At 40.4% G+C, this 21,769-nt stretch overlaps 1 protein-coding gene across 3 annotated transcripts in view; it reads right to left on the bottom strand.

Moving 5' to 3' along the window:
• Positions 1–10,304: 10,304 nt before the first annotated feature.
• LOC104961557 (ras-related protein Rap-1A) overlaps positions 10,305–21,769 on the bottom strand; it is a 29,937-nt gene continuing 18,472 nt past the window's right edge. For all 3 annotated transcript variants that reach the window (XM_010789865.1, XM_010789866.1, XM_010789867.1), the window contains exons 4-8: positions 21,421–21,477; positions 20,317–20,457; positions 16,245–16,388; positions 15,724–15,850; positions 10,305–10,376 (exon numbers count right to left, since the gene is read on the bottom strand). In XM_010789865.1, coding sequence (XP_010788167.1) covers positions 15,761–15,850; positions 16,245–16,388; positions 20,317–20,457; positions 21,421–21,477 — 432 coding nt within the window. In that variant the 3' untranslated portion in view covers positions 10,305–10,376; positions 15,724–15,760. The remainder of the gene's footprint in view (positions 10,377–15,723; positions 15,851–16,244; positions 16,389–20,316; positions 20,458–21,420; positions 21,478–21,769) is intronic.

Genomic DNA, 21,769 nt, shown 5'->3' with positions numbered 1-21,769 from the left:
CAATTCCATATTTAACAAAGATATTTTCTCATGGCAGTGCACTTCCTCTGGTGTTTTCGTTCATATTCCAGTGTGAGAGTGTTACTAAATGACATTCCCCAGGTGAGGACTGGATGTGTAAGCAATTATACCTGGAAAGTATTTTCTGGGGGCTGATTCATCTGCACTATGCACTGAGAGCAGATTATGAAAACCAATTCAGTGCACAATAAAACCCCTAATACACTAGCAATGAATTTCATCAAGGAGTAGAGCAGGGGGGGAAGATCCACCCATCCATCCGTAGAGTCATGGAGTCTACTGTGTATTGAGCTGCAGCTGAATACAGAGCAGGGAAGCCTCCACCATCCCAGGCAAGATATTCATTACAGCCACAAAAACGTCCAAGTCAGCAGAACAGGAGAGCGGGACTCGATGAGGAGCACAGCCATCTCCACTGGCTCTGATTTCAAGCTCCAAGCCGCATTTCCGCTGGTTGCGGAAAACCACCACCCCCCAACCCCCACCATTGTTTTTCCATTGTTCCAGACGTTTTTTCTCCTCCATGTTGGCCCGCAAACGTGACTGCATGCCGAAAGTGGCCACTCAGGAGGGTGAAGCTCTCCTCCATGAGCTGCGCAGGGATAGGGTTTCATCCCCTGACAAGAGCTGATTTGACAGAGAGTGCGCCCTTAATGTGGTTTAATCCAGGAGGAAAATGCTCCTGTATCTCTATGATTTGAAGCGGTGTAATAATACAAGGTCCCCTCCGCTTCTTTGTTAGGAGGTAAAATCAATGGCAGAGTGCTTTGCAGCCCTCACTTCATTGTAAGGTGGATAATGGCACAGAGGTTTAACACCCACAGTCTACTGCCTCTCAGTTTTCCTGCAACATACATTGTCTCTATAGTGTGTCACTTTTTTTATATCCTGTTGTGTTCATATCTCATGAAAGTTTAAAGGCCTTTTTCTGTACACAACTTTATGATTTAATTGAGGAAAGCATGTAAAATTTGTCTCGACAGGCAGACTCCATGTTCAGACTCTCTGTCTGCTAACGGCCAGACGTAAGCAGCTGCATCATAAAGACCGGTGTCTGTCTTTGAGGAGCACCTCAGGGTCAAAGCTCCTTTACTGTAGTGCACGGCTGTTGATGGTCTGCAAGAAAAAGCACAAATAAATGAAAAAAGAAAACATCAAATATTGCAGCACCGAAAACAGAATGACTACGGAGCGTTTTGCAAGGACGCAGTTCACTACGGCATCTGCTAGTGACAAGAATAGATTTGTATTTCCAGTAAAAGCAACCCCCCACCCAGCATTAGCACAAAGAATATACTGCAAGATATTACAGGTATTAAACAGATAAATAGACGGACACTAATGCAATTGATTCATTAAGATGCATCCACAAGTAATAAAAAGGGAAGGAAAAAATACATTTGTCTTATTAAATCCCAGGATAGATGTGGGGACAGAGGTTATACGGGTACATTATGTGTCCTCGCCCACATGAATAACTAGGCAGGCCAATGACCTGCTACTATATCACAGAGGGGCGAGGACGAGGTTAGGTTAGCAAAGAGGGGGGGGGCAGCAGAGAGTCAGGGCCTTTGAGAGAATTGATATTGAGACATTACTAACAGCACTGCAGCTATCGCCTCCTCTCTAATGACCACGACCACACACACACACACACACACACACACACACACACACACACACACACACACACACACACACACACACACACACACACACACACACTCATTGTAGTGTAATAGACATGTGGGAGCTTGTGGCCAGGACTGAAAATGAGGTAATGATGAAAAAAGCCCCGTGACAACAAGAGAGGAGAGCCCTCCTCTAATGAGCTATTGACATTTCCAGAGGATGAGTCAGAGGAGACATGCTTAGCAGCTGGAGTATCAGTCTGTCGTGAATGATTAGCAAGTACAACAAATGATACATTCATTTAGCATGTAAATACAGCAGAAAAAAAAAATTAGGTTTCACCTGACACAGAGGTTGGGATGTTTTACTAAAATTGAAAACATAAATAACATCAAAAATCTGAAGATCAGGCTCCAAGAATGCAATGAAGGATGAATCAATAATGAAATCATGCATCATGGAGGAGGAGCGGCTCGATCAGAGGATGTGCAAGTAATGATCTGAATCACAAATATTTCCATTAAGAATCCAGAAAGAACTTTACCGCATTGAGATTTCCCATCAGGGTATTTTTTGTGCTTCTTCTGTACAAGCATGGGGAAGTGTTGAATAATCACACAAACACTGGCCATAATGTATGATCATCATCAGGAGGTTGTTTTGTTATGAAGCGATCTAATTTAAGGATGAAGAAGAAAGAGAATTTCTCAAGAGCTGCTTCATCTTTTGACTCTTACTGCAATGTGTGTTGTTTGTGTAAAGTTAAGCCTGAACATTTTTAATGAGTGTATGCATTTATTTGCCTTGTTTTGAAGGCCCTTGGAGAGTTTTCGCTGTATGTGTTCTGTCTAATGAGATCTAAAAGATCTAACAACAAAACACATTGTTTGGGATTTTAAAAAATCCGGTTTTGGATCCTATATATTTTTGGGTGTTTTTTCGCTTGTAAGCAGATCCAAAATGTAAGTAATTAGACTAGAGAAATGTGTACAAACATGGTCCCCAGAAGATGAATCATACTGCCTTTGGGGCCCCTCTGACTTTTCCTCTAACGTCACCATGAGGCTCACATTTGTGATTAGTAGAATGTTGGTACAACCATTGGACTGTCATGTTATCATGTTTCAATTAGAATAAATTGTATAAACCTTTCATGTTGTGGCATCATCCTGTCAAAAACGTTAGTGTGTCCCCTTCTTTGGTTTATGACCAAATACCTATGAAAACTACAAAGCACCGCTGAACCAAAAACAGCTTCACAGAGATGGTAGCGTGACTGTGGACGGTTTGACTCTTGTTATGGGTTGAGCGTGCAGTTTTGTGCTGTAATTTCATCCTTTGGTGCATCTAAATGCTTGTATTTCTGAGTAATTGCCCAATTTTCACCGTCTGTAAAATACTGTATCACATGGTCCTGCAAGTCTTGAACTAAAAATACATGACAAAAGGCTAAAACGCAATTAAAGAGTTGTTATGTATGAAATATACATATACTGATGCATCTCAATGACAACCAGAGACGTTATGAAGAACTTGTGATATGAAAAGGTCAGGAATAAACTCATGCTTTTCCCAATTTGTTGTTTAAACTTGTTCCTGTCATTGAGGTGAAATGAAGCAATACTGATACAAAAAGAATGTTTTTAATAAAGGATTAGTGAGTAATTCAAATTAAGTCAAATACGTTGTTCAAAATGAAGAAGGAGTAAAGGTGATAATGCATTATACTGTATTTTACTGTATGTCTGCAGTAGAACAAAGTGTCCTCTTTATGATCAGTAAAATATGTGTATAATATCTTTAAAAAAAACAGCTTGAAAGAAAGACATTACCCCTTGTGAGGCCACATAGCCAAAAGTTGTAATCTGAATACTGAAGCACCTCAAGATAAATACACCCTTTTCTATCTTTTCCTACAATAGCTGCACCCTTTTTGTCTGTTGATCGGGATGAAACCACTTCACGAAGGTCCTTTTTCATTCACGATCAGAGGCGGTGATGCATTAGCACAATCTCCAGACAGACACAGTGTTGCTGAGACGTATCACTAAAGAGTAATTGGCTGGAACTGCAGCAAGCAGCCCCGTCCTCAAAAACCCGCTGCCACTCTGGCTTTTAAACACATTACCATCGATTTGTCTATTGCCTCATGTCATCACAAAGCGTACAGGCCGTGAATCAGAAGCTCTCACTGGGTAAAGCTTCATTTAAAGGTGAAGCACTTTGTGATGTTTCATATATTTCAAAGACTGCTTGAAGTGTGAAGCATTTCAAATAAGAGTTACTGAGCAATTATTTGGGGAGAGTGCAATAATAATAAAGTTATTATACTATCTTGTATTTAATTAGGTAGTCTTCAGTCAAGGTTATACATACATATGGAAGATCGTAGGTGTAGAGTTAGTGACAAGATAACAAAAATGAAAAAAGGTGAGTTTGAGGCTTTCACATATCTTTATAGATGAATATCATACAATTAGTATTCCTTCTTGTCAGTGTTGTAGTACAGAACATGTCTGAAATCAAGCTCAGACATAGCAAACTACATAATAGTTGTACTTTTAAATGTACAGAAATACTACATCAAAAGTACAACAGGTTTACATTTTGCTGTTGCATGAATGAATTTGGATAATTTAAATAGACCCAGTGCCTCTGATTTTCATCTATGGGCTAAAAATAATGACAGTCACACTGCTGTCTAAACAGTGAAGCCCTGAACCTGTGCAGCTATATGTGTGATTGTAAACAAAGACACAGACCGCCTGTGTAAATACAGGTGGGAGCTGCTGGGAACAAATTGCCTCTTATCCTTGCTCAAACATCAAGGAATACCGGACGGGGAAAACATCCTCCATTTTCAATTAGGTGCCACTGCTAATGAGTACTGAAGCCCTTCATTTTAATTACAAAATTGTTCAATCACATTACAGGCAGGCAGGCAATCCATGGCAATAGAAAAATTACACGTTCAACAACGTGTGGCGGGAATAAACTAAGATAGGAAAAGCAGGTTATAGTCAAACTGACAGGGTAGGGAAGTGTGGTTATGAAGAAGCTTAAGAAAATGTAGAACAAAAGGAGTAACATTCAGAGACAGTGCAGATTTTAATATTTAAATCTTCCTAAAATATGATATACAATGCAGCTTCTTTGAAAGCAACACTACTATTATATGCACCTAGAGAATAACATAATTCAAAGAAAACACATTAGAAATGGTTGAGAAAAAATACATAATTAAAAAAATAGCTTTTGCATCACTGTGAAAGAATAAAACAGGACAGAGAATCCTGACATTATATGGAATAGAATATCAGATAATTACCTAAATAAATACATTACAGACAGGAAATAGCAGATGATGAATCCTCAGAGGGAAAACGTAACCTTGCACTCCAAACTGACAATATTCCCCCGACAGTGAAGCTCATGTTCACTCCTCTCCAGAAAGTGCATTAGACACGCATGATATCCCGAGCCCAGGCCTTCCACGTACTCCACACAACCACTAATCTGTTAATTGATCTGGCGAGGGGAAGAGGAGAAAGTGTGTGTGTGTGTGTGTGTGTGTGTGTGTGTGTGTGTGTGTGTGTGTGTGTGTGTGTGTGTGTGTGTGTGTGTGTGTGTGTGTGTGTGCGTGTGTGGATAGGGGGATGACATTACAGCGGAAATATGTAATCTTTTATAATAGGTTCAGGGACCTTTAATGGATCAAAGCTTGCTGTTGTTTTGAGGCCCCTTTTTAAGTTTTCATCCATCCCAGTAATTGCCCGTTTTATGCCGCCATTGTACAATTAAGATCTCAAACTCTGTTGAAGACGTAATTCAGATGCCTGAAAAGGGCATTTTTGACAAATAGCACCACCTGGAAAACAATTAATGTTCCACTGAAGAAGAAGGCGTTACCGTCTTGAAGTACAGGCGAGTTGATGCAAATGCCATTGGTTTAGCAGGTATTTTGTCAACAAAACAAGATCTGGACAAATTCAAACTTTGCAACAGATGATGACTCAAATGAGTCTAAATGAGGCTGCAACGGATCTGATACAGACTGATACAGATTTGAAATATCTCTGACGTCAGAAACGAGGAGCTCCGCCTATATGGGCAACTCTCCACCTATCAGGAGGAGACAGCCACGGCCATTGCCGTTCGAAAGCGCTGGAGACGCTGTAGTACATATGCCAGGCCTGTAGGTGGCGCTGTAGTCTGCCACAAAAGCAGCGAAGAAGACTTCTCACAGATTCAGCCCTTGCAAAAACAGGGCTAAAAAAGAGCAAATAGAGCGAAATGAGGCATGGCTAAAATACATGATCTGTTTGGTATTTTGAAAAAATACAGTTATGGCCCTACAATATATTATTCAAATATAGCATGATAGGTCCACTTTAAGATGTTGAGAAATTTCCCACAAAACCAGAAGAAAGCCATCAAAGTCTTCAGATCATCCTCTGGTGAACATGAACATCATGGCAACTTGTCAAATAGTTTTCAAGATATTTCATATGTGATTGTGAAAGTTCTCACTCCACATGCATATGCAGCTATAACAGCCTCCTCTCTACTGGGAAGTCTTTCCACAGGATTATTGGACCGCACTGCAGAACAGGAACAACAGCTTGAGTAAGGTAGGACCCTCAGGTTCTTCCCAAAGATGTTTGATGACGTGGAGGACAATCCAACCGAAGTCAAACAGAAAAGGAAAACAACTGTATCCAAGTTACTCTATAGGAGACAGAGGAATTGTTACAGTTTAAAGTGTTTAGCTATAAAACCCTTATCAAGAGCAGATATGGAAAGAGAAGCTTTCCGTGACCAGTTAATGTTCAGCTGCATCAATTAAGCTGGTGATGTCACAGGTCTGCTTAATCTTAGTGCTTTTAACACACTACTACCGGCAATAGTTATATCTATTGATGGGAAAGTCTTCTTTAAGAAGAGTACGTCCCAATATTTAGTTTGGTGACTTCTTTGTTTTTGTATTTTCCATTGATAAGTGTAATTTTTAAGATGTGGCAAAGCTGTGATGTATAAGCTATGGCTTTATGGACACGTCTGTGGTCCTTGTTTGGTGATTTGCTAATGGTTACACAAGCCAAACAATCGTTATGACATCATAAAGTGGCCAAAATCTGATCAGCTCATTTTCAGATAAATGGATCAGGAAAAAAAGTGAGCAAATGTTTTTTCCTGAAACTTTCAGAATCTCTTTAGATAGAGAGGACACGTGTTTATGTATAAAATACATGAAAAAGTGGATTTAGCATAATAGGTGACCTTTAAGATAAAACCGAATTGTAGAAACTGCAACAACGCTATTGTCCAATTGGAAGGAACGCTGCTGTTAGTTTTTGTAAAACAGGGTTTTGTCATGTTGAAACAGGTAGAGGTAGTTGTTTCCTAAACTGTTGCCACAAAATTTGAGGCACATATAGTTTGTTGTGGCATTAAGATTTCCAAAATTGAAACAAAGTAGCCTCTCCAAATCATGCCAGCCCCACACCAAAGCACACAATGAGGACAGGGGAGTCCATTCACTTTTGGTCATACAGAGTAAACGCATGAAGATATTGAGCTTATTATACCGTGTTTTATCCAGGCTCCAGTAGCTGTATACTCATGAGGATCACATTTCTAAGACTCAGAAAGAGAGTGCTTTGATTTGACTGAAGCCCACCTGGTACCAAAACATCCTTCTGCTTTTCCGAGGGGAGACGCTGAAGAAACTTCAGAACGGGGGAGTCTGGAGGATGACAGCAGGCATTATATCACAGAGAGGATAATAAATGCAAAAGTGTTTTGGTATTACTCCGCTTCTCAAACACTAAAGGGATTAAGGGCCCGATCAAGGCTGCAGTGTAGATGATAAGAGTAAAAAAAACAAGAAGAAGAAGTGAGTCACACGCTCTAATCCCCGTCCACCATCCTCAGCAGCAGACATTTAGCATCCTCTCTGCTTCACACGTCCCTCTGAGACATAAGGAGCTTAGATGATGCAGCAGTTTAATTTCTCCTCTAGAAAAATCTAGTTTAAAAGACTTGTGCTCATGGGCTGCTGGTTGTTTAAACTTCTGATAAAACTCAGACACAAGTGGTTATACTAATAGAATATAACATAATGAAGGGTGGATTTCAATATACAGTATGTGCCATATCATTTACCATACCATTTTACTGTTTGAGGCATCTATCTGTTTATTATGGCTGTATTTGATTACTTTGTTCAGATTTATTGCAGTATTTTTTAAGCCATGATTTGACATGTTGAATAATCACAATTTTAGAGCTGAAAACCATCAGTAAAACATAATCATCTATTTTGATCTTCGACTAATAGTCACTTCTTTTAAAAATGGCACCAGTTTTGATAACAGTAGATGAAGATTCAGTACGTTTTAATCCTTTGGCTTGACAACATATTTAAAGACTTGTTCTTACTCTCTAATATTTTAAGATCAAGCGATAAGAAAATATTTAATAAAAATAATCAATAATGCAGCCCTACAGCCCCTACTGTATATGGCTTGATGGAGGATGGTATCCATATTGTCCAAGCCCTTATAGGCAGTATAGGCACCCATTGATAAATAATTAAGAAATATCAACTCAAAGCGAGACTATATCACTTTTGATGAGCTGCTGCCTCTGTGGCCAGGTAAAAAATGTAAGATGTTTATTGCAAAAGCATTGTGTTTCAATGTAAGCAAGATTTCTGGTCATACCAGACATGTACAAAAGCTCTGAGGTGTCTCATTGCCCCAATACAGTTTTAGGAGGAATGATGCCTTTAGTTTTTTCAAAGTATATTCACAGTTGCAATTCTTGGTAAATAAACACAAGATTTGATTTGTTACTTTTTAAACATGCAGTTCAAGCTGAAATCAAAATAAAATCCACCATTGATGTTTAGGGGTGCAATTGTACTTCTTTTTCACCCAGTTAATATTCAAGAAGATATATCATCTTATATTCATTGAATGTAGCTGGATTTTTAAATCCTACCTGCTTTCCTTACACTTTGAACTGTAATAACCAGGAGAAGATTACAGTAAATCCTGTCTATCAGGTGAGGAAATTAAATAATCCAGGTGGGGGCTCGGTGTGCACAGCACCAGCAAGACTGGGGTTTGATGGCCATACCATCCTTTGTTTTTGACTAACCACGCTTTGGTTGCGTTAATGTCATGAAATATATGCCCTATTTTCCCCCTGATAGTCACATTATTCAAAATTATATAACTAAGTGATAGGATGCGGCCTGCAGGCATTAGATGTGGGAGACATTTATGTACCTATACTGACACCTAGTGGTCTTTACAAGTAAGTCAAAGCATGATGTGCAATAAGGAGCATCATACACTTAAAGGGGCCCTATTGTGCTCATTTTCAGGCTCATATTTGTATTTTCTGCCTCTATTGTGACATGTTTGCATGATTTAATGTTTTAAAAACTCTTTATTTATCTCATAATGCCTGTGCTGCGGCACCTCTTTTCACCCTCTGTCTGAAACCAGAGCCCAGTCTGCTCTGATTGGTTAGCTGGTCGGCTGTTTTGATTGGTCAACCGCTTAGCGATGTCCTAAGCCTATCAGGTACAATGTGCTGGAGCACTAGGCAACAGAAGCAAATTTGTTATGTAGTGATGTCATTATGTTACAGAAATAAATAAATGAGTCCAATCGGGATGTTTCAGGCAGGGGGGTGGGAGTGTCTTTGAACTTTGGGAATGTACCCTTTGCAGAACATTTACATGCACAAAAACCAACAGACCACACTACAGTAAGGTGAATCAGAAAAAGGATAAAAGATCCGGTTTGAATTTGCTAGTTGTACAGTAATATCTTCTCTATAATAAATAATTTACATTTCCCAACAAGTCCCTAATTTTTGTTTCGTACAAGTTTCCAAACATTTAAATAAAAGCAAAAAAAACGTTTAATTACACTCCTCTCAAATAAGTCAAATCTGCTTTGGATAAAAGTTTAATTCACAAAAATACATTGACCAATATAATGAAAATGTACTAAAATGTACTTTAATAATCCATAAAAGCTGGAACATCATTGACAGAAAAACACGAAGCATTATTAGAGTTGGTTTAGTATAATATATTTCAGCTTCAAGAGACATAGAAATCAATCCTTATTTTCCCCATATTTCTTCTATAAAAGACCCATTTTTTTCTGAAGCATTATTATGCAAAAAATGGCATTAGAATATATTATGGGAGCTATGAAATCCCAGTGACGGAGTATAAAATTAAGTCACATCAGAGAGAGATATTTGCTGAAGAGAAGTCCATGAACAACAGGGCGAACAAAGAAAAAAATATATAATAAAAATAATAATACATATTATAGACCTTGATCTATCATCACTGACATGACAGGCATGGAGGATAGGTGTATGGCTATAAAAGAAATTCGCACTTTTCCACTTGATTTCACTTCAAAACATCTACACTTAATAACTGATGCATTTTTTTCATGCTCGTTTTTGAATATTTATAATCATACAACTAAAAAGAGGTCAACTTCCATGTCTACGATATTGATATTGAAAAAGATGAAAAACACTGAAGTTCTAACTTTGTTTTCCTTCTTTTCATCGCTGTTATTATCTTTTTTTAGCCGTCCAAAAATGAAAACGAGGGGTGGGGTGGGGGNTGTTGGAATGCTGGACGTTTCCAATCAGAGCAACAGTTCTTCATTACAGCATTTCTGCAACACAATAAAGTGGTTTAGTACACATTCAGCCTGACAGAGATTTACAAGCGCTCTTAGCCCTTGATGTGGCCATTAAACAAACAGACAAAAAAGTGGTAGCACTTAAAGGGTTTCACCTATTTGAGACTAGTGCACCCGCACTTTCAATGGCTTTGCTTATTTATAGCAAATATATCTGTACTGTTCTTATTGTTTTGAGTATGTATCCTTGTGTTTTATTGCAGTCCCTTTGTATAAGTTAAATTAAATGTAATGTAATGCCCTCTAGTGGCCGGTGAATGGCATTACATCTGTGGGAGGGAAACGTAGGAGGAAAACATTTAACTCGGGGACATTAAAAGCCACGACACAAAGCTAATATTTTGGTCTTAAAAAGGTGAGAAATGTATTCCCAATATATATTCTTAGAATTAAGATGAAGTCAATTCTGTTTACATAGCTCAATATGACAAATGTGCCTTCAGGGTCTTCACAATATGTAGAGCATAAAGGACTCTCTATCCTTAGATAATCGATTTGGATAAGGATTGAATCCTAAAAGAAAACCCTTTAAAGAGTTACAAATTGAAGTAACCTCAGGAGGAGCAACACATCTACTATGAAACCATCATGAAACATATGCCATTTGAATAGAATAGACTAATATAGTACAGTTGAAGAACTACGTTTAAAATATAAGTGGTTGTTAATGTGCTTGAGATATTCTTGATGTTCAGAATTTGTATCCTCCTGGTTTTCTTACGTAGCTTACTGAAATGATAAAAACGACACTCAATATGACACAATTATAAATAGATTGCACAGGTGCAATAATGACGTATTAGCCGAGCGGTGACACATCTAGTACCTTGTGTTCCTTGCTTTTCTGTAGTTGTATCTTTATGATTTATTGCACTAATTGCAATAAAGCATGGATTTTCCTCTTGGACAGCAGCATCAGCTAAATGTGATGTTACGTAACCGTTGATACAGTAACTTCTTTGTAAACTTTTATGGAACCGTTTAATGTTTTGGTTGGTGACATTTTTTATGTTTTTTATTAAAAGCAAAATGGCTGTCATGGGCAGTGAGGGCTGCAGTTTGCTCTCAGGCTGTGAAGAGTGGAGGTAAACCAGTAGTGTTTTCACAGCAGGCATGTTGGCTTGTGATATTTACAAAGCACAGAGGTTATAATCAAGATTACGGATGGCTATGCTCCAAATAAATGTTCCAGGGCCTTGCTCTTATACAATCGGCTGCAGCTCGCTGGCATGACCAACCAGGGCACTAACATGGAAAGCAGCCATGTTCGAATGTCATTGGTTTCACCTGCTTTTTTGTTGCTGTGACGGTCTGCTTTGAAAAGAGCTTATTGTGAAGTCTGTTAAAGTTGCATTCAAGGCCTCCAGCTGGAGCAACATCTAGTCTGTACAGTCCTAGACTTCAAAGTTCTAAAAGACAACCCGAAGCTCAATTACTGAGTCTATAAAGTGTAATGACAAAGTAATGCAATAATAAAACAACATGTGGGCACATCTGACTCAACACTGTGCAGCGAAGAAACAAACTGTATGTGCAAAAAAAGTATAAAAAAAGATGCCTGTAACTATTTTAACATCTTGTTTCCAGAAAATCAGGTTTAAATATGTCAGCACAAAACTGCAAATACTCTCTGAGCCTGCATCTTTAGAATCAATATAACATCATATCAAGTATCAGCTTCCTTTCAATTTCTGTCCGAGTGAATACAGCGGCAGCCAAAATCAAAGACTGCAGCTCATGAGGTCAGCAAACTGGAAAATGCCCATGTTGTACAAAGTGAAGGGTCCCATTAACTCTCAGTCTGTGCTGTCCGAGGCTGGCACTGTAACCCCTCTCTCTCTACAGTGAATGAGATTGTGTGTGGTGAGCGGTGGAACAGTGGGGCTGTAATCCCATTAGTGTTGGTTCATTGGGCTGGCCAGTGTGTGAACTGAGCAAGGTGCGGCGGGGGGGGAGGGGCAGACACCGCCCCGGGGCCTGCTGACTGAGGTCCCTCTCTCTCACCGGACCACTAACTGACCAACACAGATGGATTCAGACGGGGAACGCAGTGGGTGGCTCAGTGACCCTGATGTCTGGGCCAGGCACAATAGCACTGTCTGTCAACTAATCTCCTGATATCTGTCATATCAAATGTTTGATTTCCCACCCAACCTGCGTTTGAAAAGCAGAGGTGGGTGTACCATCTCTGCTGTATGGCACTATGGGGTTTTGTTCTGACAAAAATGCCCAAAATGTGTTTTAGGAACAGTTCAGATGTGTTGAAGGCGGGCAGTCTGATGTACTTCGCCATGGTTAGGGTATCACCTACAGTAGAGGGCAGTCAGCACGCCCCTTCTTTAGATAGACAGACAGGAGATTTGATATGGAAGCAAAGCAGCATTTAATAGAGTGGGTGCAACACTAATACCAATAACAGCAAACATATGTTATATTAAAGAGGGATTTATGACCTGGTTAACTTCCTAATACTAGGTCTAAGAAGCTTATAATACATAATTAAAACAACAAATGCCTAGATGTTTTTTTAATCAAGCCAGATATTGAAATGGTAATCAGATCTTTTGTTGTTTTGTATTTGAAGTGTGTTTTTATTCAAATAACCACTTCAAAATGTTTGGCTTTTTATACCAACTTTGGGGTGAATAAAATAAATGTATATTAACACAAACATACAAATGAATCGAGGCAGTAGTAAAACAGCAAATCCCCTGTGCAGTGGGGTACAATTACTATTGTTCCTGGTCTGGTATAGTGTATACCTACAACAGATATGAGTTTTTCGTTTTGCTATGGATTTCTCCAAACATATAGTTATTATGACATTGTGATACTGAGATCATTGTCATTCAATGGTGTGTCAACTTCAATAAAAAAGGGCTCAGCTACAGGACAGCAGGCCACGCATGGTTAAAAGTCGGCATGTATGACACTTCAGCAAGATGTCAGCCATTTGTTGTCAAGCTCTTCTTTTAACTCTTCACACTACATTCTTAGTGTCTACACGTATAACACCATGATTGCCTTTGAGGAGACGCAGGTTTTTCCAACCAGCCATAGGGAACAGATTAGGCTACTACCTTCAATGTTTGGAAATACTGACACCCAGCGTAGTAATCTCCATGTGAGGCTGGGGAAAGGTCATGATTTGTCACTAGACATGCTCAAACTACTGAACCTAAAGTCATCTTTTAAAGGAAACTTTCCACTTCAGGGTGGAAACATTCTGACTGAGACTGAGCGGAGGGTTAACTGGGGTGAAATGTTATCAGGAGCGCATAATAACCCCTGACCTTCTGCTAATGTGGCCAGCAGCTAAAATAAGAATTGGGAAGTATAAAAAATATATACTGTGGGAAGATACCAAAAATTAATGAGACACAAAACTTATACTAAATAAGCTTTTCCTTAACCATTTCTGGCTGCTTAAGCCCATAACAGATATATATAATGGAATTACCATATGTATATAGTGACAGAAGTTGCCAAGCTCCAGCTAAAAAATATCATGTATAATCTTAAAAGCAACTGAATGTAGAAATACGTCCTTACACTTACAGTAGGATGGAAAAAATGATGGCAATATTTACAAAAAGAGCTTTAAGGATAGTAGATGACATGTACTGTCAAGCAGCAATCCAGCACCTATTATCATTATTGCATCACATACAATACAGATCATTAACAGGACAGCTTAAAATAAATAGACACGTTTCTATTTAAGAAAGATTGATGGGAATACGCAGCCTGATTTGGGCTGGTTTCAGCCTTCCTCATTAAGTGTCCGGCCTAATAATAAAAAATGCTGTAAAACGATTCAAAAATGAAGAAGCGATACTCATTTTCTCTGGTAAACTAATGACAGATTTGGATTTCCTCAGACTCAACCAGCAGCTGCAGTCTGCTGAGGTCCACATTTAAAGCCAGCCATCATACAGTGACTCATTCATTCAACAGCAACACGGATGCAGAGGAATTGCTAATGAAAGCACTTCACACGTGAAGGCCGACTCGGGGGATGTTGGCGTGTCTTGAAACATTTACTGGATCTGTAGCTAAATCAGCATGGAAGAAATGCTTTTCTCCGCACGAGATGATGTGCGGAGATGTCATCTTGGAAAGTGACACGACTTGTCCCACACATACGCCTTATAATAGATGTCTGATCAGCTGTCACATGGAATAGTTCCTCTTCAGATAATGACTACATTTATAACCCAGTACACAGAAGAAGTACCCCGCAACTCCGATAAATTGCACTAGAATGACAACACATTAAAACCCTTGATATATAAACAGTGGAAACTACTTATACAATTATGCAAATTGATGGCATAATTTGTTTTGTTTTTGTTTATTTCTAGTGCAGATTGCCATTTATTTTATGTTTGTATATTCATTTCATGAATATAGAGTAATTCATTTGACAGCGTTTGTATTTACTGGCTCACTCCCAAGTATTCTGCCTTTGTTCAGGCATTATAAATCCACTTGACGAGGGCGGCATCAGCCACAGGTACTTCCCTTGTGCACACTTGTTTTCTGTAGGTTGAGGAACACCAAATGTTTGGCTCCTTTTTGGCAGTTTGCCATAAGCCTGAGGGCCGCTATGGGTTTTTATTGGGAGAAAATTACTTTATCTTTCCGGTCAGGATTTCTATGCGCACGAAGCACAAGCCTCAGGTAGCCGAGAGGCAAAGGGTTACAGCGGGGCAGAGCATTAAGGGAGTAAATAAAGTATAATATAATTCTAAAAATTACTTACATTTTCCTTATTTGTTTTTTACATGTTTTGTATGAAATTGATACTATAGGATTATTTCCAAAGCATTTGTGTAGACTTTTTGATCCACAAAACCTTCACTCCATCCAGGTCGATGAATCCAGTTCAAGTGTTTATGTGAAATGAGTTCATTTAGAATAAATGGAACCAATAGAGACTTTTTTTTTTTTATCATTTCCCAGTTATAATATCTGTTGCACATCTACTCTCCATAAGGGGGGGCTCTCTCTCTGAATCGCTCCTCCCGAGTTTCTCCACTCTCTCCTAGCTCCTTAACGAGCTCAACAAGGCACAGTAACAACTGGTGACGTGATGTTAAATTAGATTCCTTTGACTATACTTCACTGCAGGCAAAGAGACCCATAATAGACTGTGATGAACTAAAAGTGAGTAGCATCATGTGGGATGACATAGAAAGATCAAAGCTCTTATGCTACACTAATTAACCTGACAGCCAGCCTGGGCATCATGACCTCACAGAAATGTGAGCTGCTGGGCCTTTGTGACTAGACTATTGGAAATGTTGCACACACACACCTGGCTCAGAGCTGCTGCAGGGGCTGGAGGGGGTCTTTTAAAGCAGGACACAGTTGGATTTCTTTTTCGCCTTCTTCTTTTCCACTGGCGTTTTCCTATTTATCTGTCTGACCAGGTCATAGAAGATCTGAGAAAAGAGGCGACAAACAAATATTTCAATTATTGAACATTAGTACAATCATATCTCCTCTTTCAAACAAGGCAGTTCCAAACACACTGTGCGCCTTTAAGAAATCACTTGAGGCCTCATTACTGAATGGATTGATGCTGCCGTTTACACACATTCGGTTTAACAAGGGTGAAGCACTGAGTATTAGGTATAATCCGACTGAGCTCATTAGCACTTGCATCTTGGATAAACTATACCAGTCTTTGTTTGCAGAAAACTCAGATGAGGTTATTCTTACAATTAGGTCAGCGTTTCAATAAATCCCTGAGCGATAAAAGTAATATTGTGGCTGCTCTTTGAAGACTAGATGTGTGGGCAGGTTCACCAGTGGTTAGTTTCTGGGTGTACTCACATCGAGCACGTTGATCTTTGACTTAGCAGAGGACTCTAAAAAGGCACAGTGGTTCCACTGTCTGGCCAGGTTCTGGCCCTGCTCCTTCCCCACCACACGCTCATCCTCCAAGTCGCACTTGTTCCCCACCAAGATCATCGGCACCTGAGGACAAGCAGAGGAAAGAGTGTGAGCCGTGTGTGTGACTTTGTGTCATAAAAATAGACTTAACTTCATACAGGTAATATAAATAGCATTCTCTCTTTTAAAATATGTAATTCATATAACATAGCGCTGGCATAGTGATTATCTCAATACATACACAATTGTCAGCTCCGATAAGTGGAAATACAACAGATCTGAAGCCCTGGAAAATGCTAATTGAACACAGATGTGTCCTGCAGTTATTTTCAGTGGTAAGCCCATAGGTTCATAAGTAAGCCCATACAAATACACAGAGAAAAAAAAAGTCAAAGGGGGACAAGTAGAGAGGAGTATTTGTGAAAATGCCAGGAATTCTACGTAAAGCTTGGATATTGCACAAAAGTGCTGTACATACGAACATCAGTGTGTCCGATAAAGAAACTCCTTTAAAAGCTGCTGCCTGCCCCTTGAAAGAAAGCTCTCCTTAAACATCACTGCCGAGCACACTGCGGACATAAAAGTCTATAACTCTCCAGTGCAAAGTATTGAAATAGGGAATGAGGAAGTGAGAGTATAAGCAGGACAATATGCACTCACACGCATCCTTAAAGTACACAGTGGAGACATTATTATTATTAAGAGCTTATTCATTTCCATTTGAAGTGGAATTACAGAGTCAGAAAGACAATCAAGAAAATCAATCCATCCCTGTGGGCAGGCAAACAAATCGTTTAGGTTACACAACAGGGACAAAAGAGATTAAGAAATCAATATGATTTTGCAATGATTGCAGTTTCTTTTGCTTTTGTTTCTTTAGAGAAGGAAATCCTAAGCTGGGAACACACAACCACTGACATGTGCAGTTGGTTTTGGAGTCTCCCAAATACCAGACACTTCTTCTTTTGTGGAACAAGTCAGATGTTTTACCAGCCAAGGTCAAAAAAACAAAAACTCTCTGAGGAAGCGAGAATATTCTGGGCATAACACCGGACCCTAACTGTCACAGTGGGCCGAGTCGGGGCAGCCAGGGTGTCGGGATGCGTCTCATCCTGCCTGCTGTTTCCTGACCGTCTATCTAGGGAGCATGCTGGCCTGAGAGGAAGTCATGGCAGCCCCGCCCAGCCAGGATAACATCGCTTTCCTTCCTGAATTTGAACATTTATGCTGGATTTCACGCTCTGGCTGCTCTCTGGAATTACATGATAGAATGTGTGATAGACAGTGTGCGATCAGTCTGCATTTAAACTTGGCTTTACTATACCAGCCACTGTCAAATTGTATGACAACCGAAAAAGGCTCAAGTCTGAGAAAGAGTTCAACGTTTGTCTCAGTTTTCTAGGGGTTCACAGGGTGTGTGTGTGTGTGTGTGTGTGTGTGTGTGTGTGTGTGTGTGTGTGTGTGTGTGTGTGTGTGTGTGTGTGTGTGTGGTGAAGCTTAACAGGCAAGAGACGTAATCAGCTGGTGGAAAATGTAGCAGGCAGCACAACAGGCGCCAATAATATATCAGCTGGGGAAATCTATTTGTGGTGGTGAGACTGCAACAAATAAATCCATGAATGGGAAATCCTGCCCTCACTCCCTTCTCATGGTCCAGAAATGACACTTAGACATGTCTGGTGGAAAAACTGAATGTTTGTAAGCAACATGCTAGCACCCTGACATGCGCTGACTTGTTTAAACTTGAGATATTCTTCCACCCACAAGGCTACTGTTCAGGGGTCGTTTTTGACAGCGGTGTGGTCACGCTCCTTCAGAAAATGTAACACTTTTCAAAGCACTGGATGAATATTCCAGGATCCTTTTTTTCCCTTTTCTGCCTCGCTCTCTCCGGGCTGTGGGGCAGACGACAGGAAGCTGCGATGTTTAGATTAACCCCGTGGAGGTTGCTGCTTGATGTTTGATATCCAAACAAGCCCACTGCACTGCTGAATGACATTTCTCCCAGGGGTCCTGGGAGAACCAGAGGTATGCCCTCCTAACACAAACTGTGAGCCAAGCTGGAATAAAAAGGATGGAGAGAGGGGATGGTAGGATAGAGGTATGCAGGGTAGAAAAAAATGTTCAGAGTCAGCAGCATTAGCAGACTGGAGGAATCTGTGCAGGCCACAGAGAAACCCTTCAGACGCTGTTAACATGCTACAGACAGGTCCCGCCCACAATGGCCTCCTAAAGATCTGACTGTGGGGAACACAGAAAAGGGGAGTACAAAGTACCCCAAATGAAAGGATCTGTGAGTCACAAGCATGGAGTCACGCATTAGTACCATCCGAGTCACACAAGTAGAGACGGAGAAGGCGCCAGGTCATAAGACCTCTCTTACATAAGAATTGTAGAAGAAGGAGGTAAAGGGAGTGAGCTCTTAATACACTGGTGAGTGCTCACCCACTTCATTCTCCTCTTCTAACGACTTTTTTAAGGATATGGAATTTCACCCTACTGTGTTCAAAAGTGCAGTCATTAAAGGCTTGTTAATTGAGCTTGGACCTTTCAAGTGAGTCTGTACGTTTTGCAAGCTTTGCAGTCAATTGTGCGTGGAAAAGCCGAGAATGAGAACAGCTGCAGCAGCAACCAGAATGTCTGCTTTAGAAATAGTTTTAAAGCTTTCGCCAAATAAAAGAGACCTTTTTAAGCATTTCCTTAGGTGGTGCATTCCTGCAAAGGGCAAAGAGAGATAAACAGATGTGCTGGTCATTGAAAGTAAAAGCTTGAATCACCAGCGGACTGATAGCTAACGGGTGGCCATAGTACCCAGATAAGAACAGACCTAAGAAATACTCTGAAATGGAACCAGTTTGAGGGACCTCGAGTGTTTTCTTGCAGCCACTGATCCTGCAATCCTTCTGTTAGCCTGAAGCTAACCTCAGCTCTCTAACCACGTAAGCTCTAATGAAGCACCACAGCCTCACGATCCAGTGTGTTTCTGATGAGCTGAAGCTTTTTTTGCACATCATCCCTGACAGTCCAATCACCCGCACAGAGTGCCAGACCAGAGTGAGACCACAAGGAAGGCCATAGAGAAGAGAGGGGGGGGCAGAGAGTAACAGGAGTTAACTGGCACAGATACAGAGAACGGGAGCAAGAGAAGGACAAACCAAAAGATGGAGACAGAAGATTTTAAAACTTCTGCTACCAGTTGCAGAGCTGCTTTTTAGACGGTTGATAGGGAACAGGGAGAAAGCGAGGAAAGGAAGAAGTAAGGAGAGAGAGAGGGTTATGGTAACATTCACTCTCTTGAGATCACCAAAAAAGGGCATCTGAGATCCTGCTGACGCACTATCTGGGCCAGTAGAGTGCATGAAGAGCGTACTCACTCTACTGCCTCACAATTCAACAGATATACAACAAATGGAAATATGCCTTGAAGAAAAAGCAAACCGGGAAAATAATGACGTGACACGTCCTCTTTTTATTTGCTCTGCTACAGATCCAAGCTGAGGGGCAGACTTGGAGGGAAACCACAGTGCATGTCTGTTAAAAGCAAGACTAAAGAGAAAAAGACATTCCCCTCCTTTGTACTGGCCTCTTAGCTTAGCGGGGACTCTGGCTTCGTCCATTTAAACAGATGAAGTAAAACCACAGAGACCTGCGTGACGCTAACATTAGCTAATGCTAGGCCGAGTACAATACACAAGTTTCAGTGAGTTTCCTTATTGTTCTCACTATATAGCCAACAGACGTGACACCGAGTGCATTATGTTTAGGTAATACAAATGTGTAATTACTGGCGTAAGATGCAGTGATTACAGTGTTGAATAGTATCCATAGCAACAGCACAATCAGGTCCTGATCAATGTAGGCGGCTCAGAACAGAGAAGTGCAGAGCTTGTTTCTGTGCTGTTTTACATTCCCTGTGGCTCTTCAACCCATTTAACCATGATAGGACATGAGAGAAACGTCTGTGAAAATGCGAGGAGCTGATGTTAATATGCTAGAAAGAGTGCAGACTTACATCCTCTGTGTCCTTTACTCGTAGAATCTGTTCTCTCAGGTCCTGCAGGTCGTTGAAGGTGGACTGTGCTGTGATGGAGTATACCAGGGCGAAGCCTTGGCCGTTCTTCATGTACAGGTCCCTCATCGCCGTGAACTGCTCCTGCACAGCAAGATAAAGGGGAAAGGCATGAGCTCTGTCATGTTTCCTCTTAGCATCTACTGTTAATGTCCATTACATACAGTATAACTAATAATCACAATATTGTGACCTGCTCTGAGACTCAGTACATATAGGGACAGATTATGTGTGGTGGTGGTGTTGCTGGATCTCCGTCAAGTCTCTCCACAGCACACTCACACCATTGTGCAGTGTGTGTGAAATACCAGCACCCCACGATTTCCCACTAGAAACGGGCATGAACATGCATGTGGCTTCTGCACAATCAATCTGCATACAATAACCTTTGACACGTACACTCTTCTGCTGGATTAAAGATGGAGATATTCCTGACAACAAGACTTTGAGTCTAAAGAAATGCTGTAAGACTTTAAGCTCAATTCTAACAACATCAGCTTACAAGCTATAGTATATTGACCATATTCACCATCTTAGTTCAGTATGTTAGCATGCTTACGTCAAGGATTTGGTTTCACTGTAAATCTTGTGCATATGTAAAATACATTTGAAACATACAATGATGCTAGATGAGATTTGAAGTGATCAGTTAAATCGTAAATTGGTCGCTGACAGAGAGGTGAACATCTGCACCACATATCATGGTAATCCAACAAATAGTCATTTCACTCAAATCTACAAATGTTCACCTCAAGGTAGCGCTAGGGAAACGTGTCAGGGGATCAAGTCAGTAGGATGAATGTCTTTATGGGAAAACATAACAGTGTCTCAGGTCATAACTACATGGCATCTCAGCTGGTTAAGTCTTTGACAGCATAGTACTTCTCAATGTTTCTTACAAAGCCCACCCACCTCGAGCCTGTGATTTCTGTTTTACCCCGAAATAAATCACTATCCTAGAAGAAAGGAGTTTCCCATGACCTGTAATGTGGTAAATACAGTAGTGCATGGAGTGGATAGAGACTTCAGTGGTAGGGGTTCACTTACTGTGCCTGCTGTGTCGAGAATTTCAAGCATACATTGCTGCCCATCTACCTCCACTTGCTGGGAGAAAAGAGGAAACGGATCATGTCAAGCTGTATTTCAGGTCAATGGGCACATCATGGTCTATCATTAAAATACTGGAATGAATACATGCTAAGAGGCAGATACAACAGTGAAGGAGATAATGAAGGAGGAGATAGTACATGTAAAAGCACAGGAATTCAAAAAAAGGAGAGAGAAAAAGAGAAGGATGAAGGGAGTTGGATGAGAGAGCAAAAATATCATGAAGTGAACCTGAACAGCAGCTGCTAACAATCAGCTCATTCCAACACACTTCCCCCCCCCCCCCCCC

This window comes from Notothenia coriiceps, unplaced genomic scaffold, assembly GCF_000735185.1.
Source record: "Notothenia coriiceps isolate Sejong01 unplaced genomic scaffold, NC01 NC01_scaffold00033423, whole genome shotgun sequence".
Taxonomy (NCBI): domain Eukaryota; kingdom Metazoa; phylum Chordata; class Actinopteri; order Perciformes; family Nototheniidae; genus Notothenia; species Notothenia coriiceps.
This window is presented reverse-complemented; position numbering and strand designations above follow the sequence as displayed.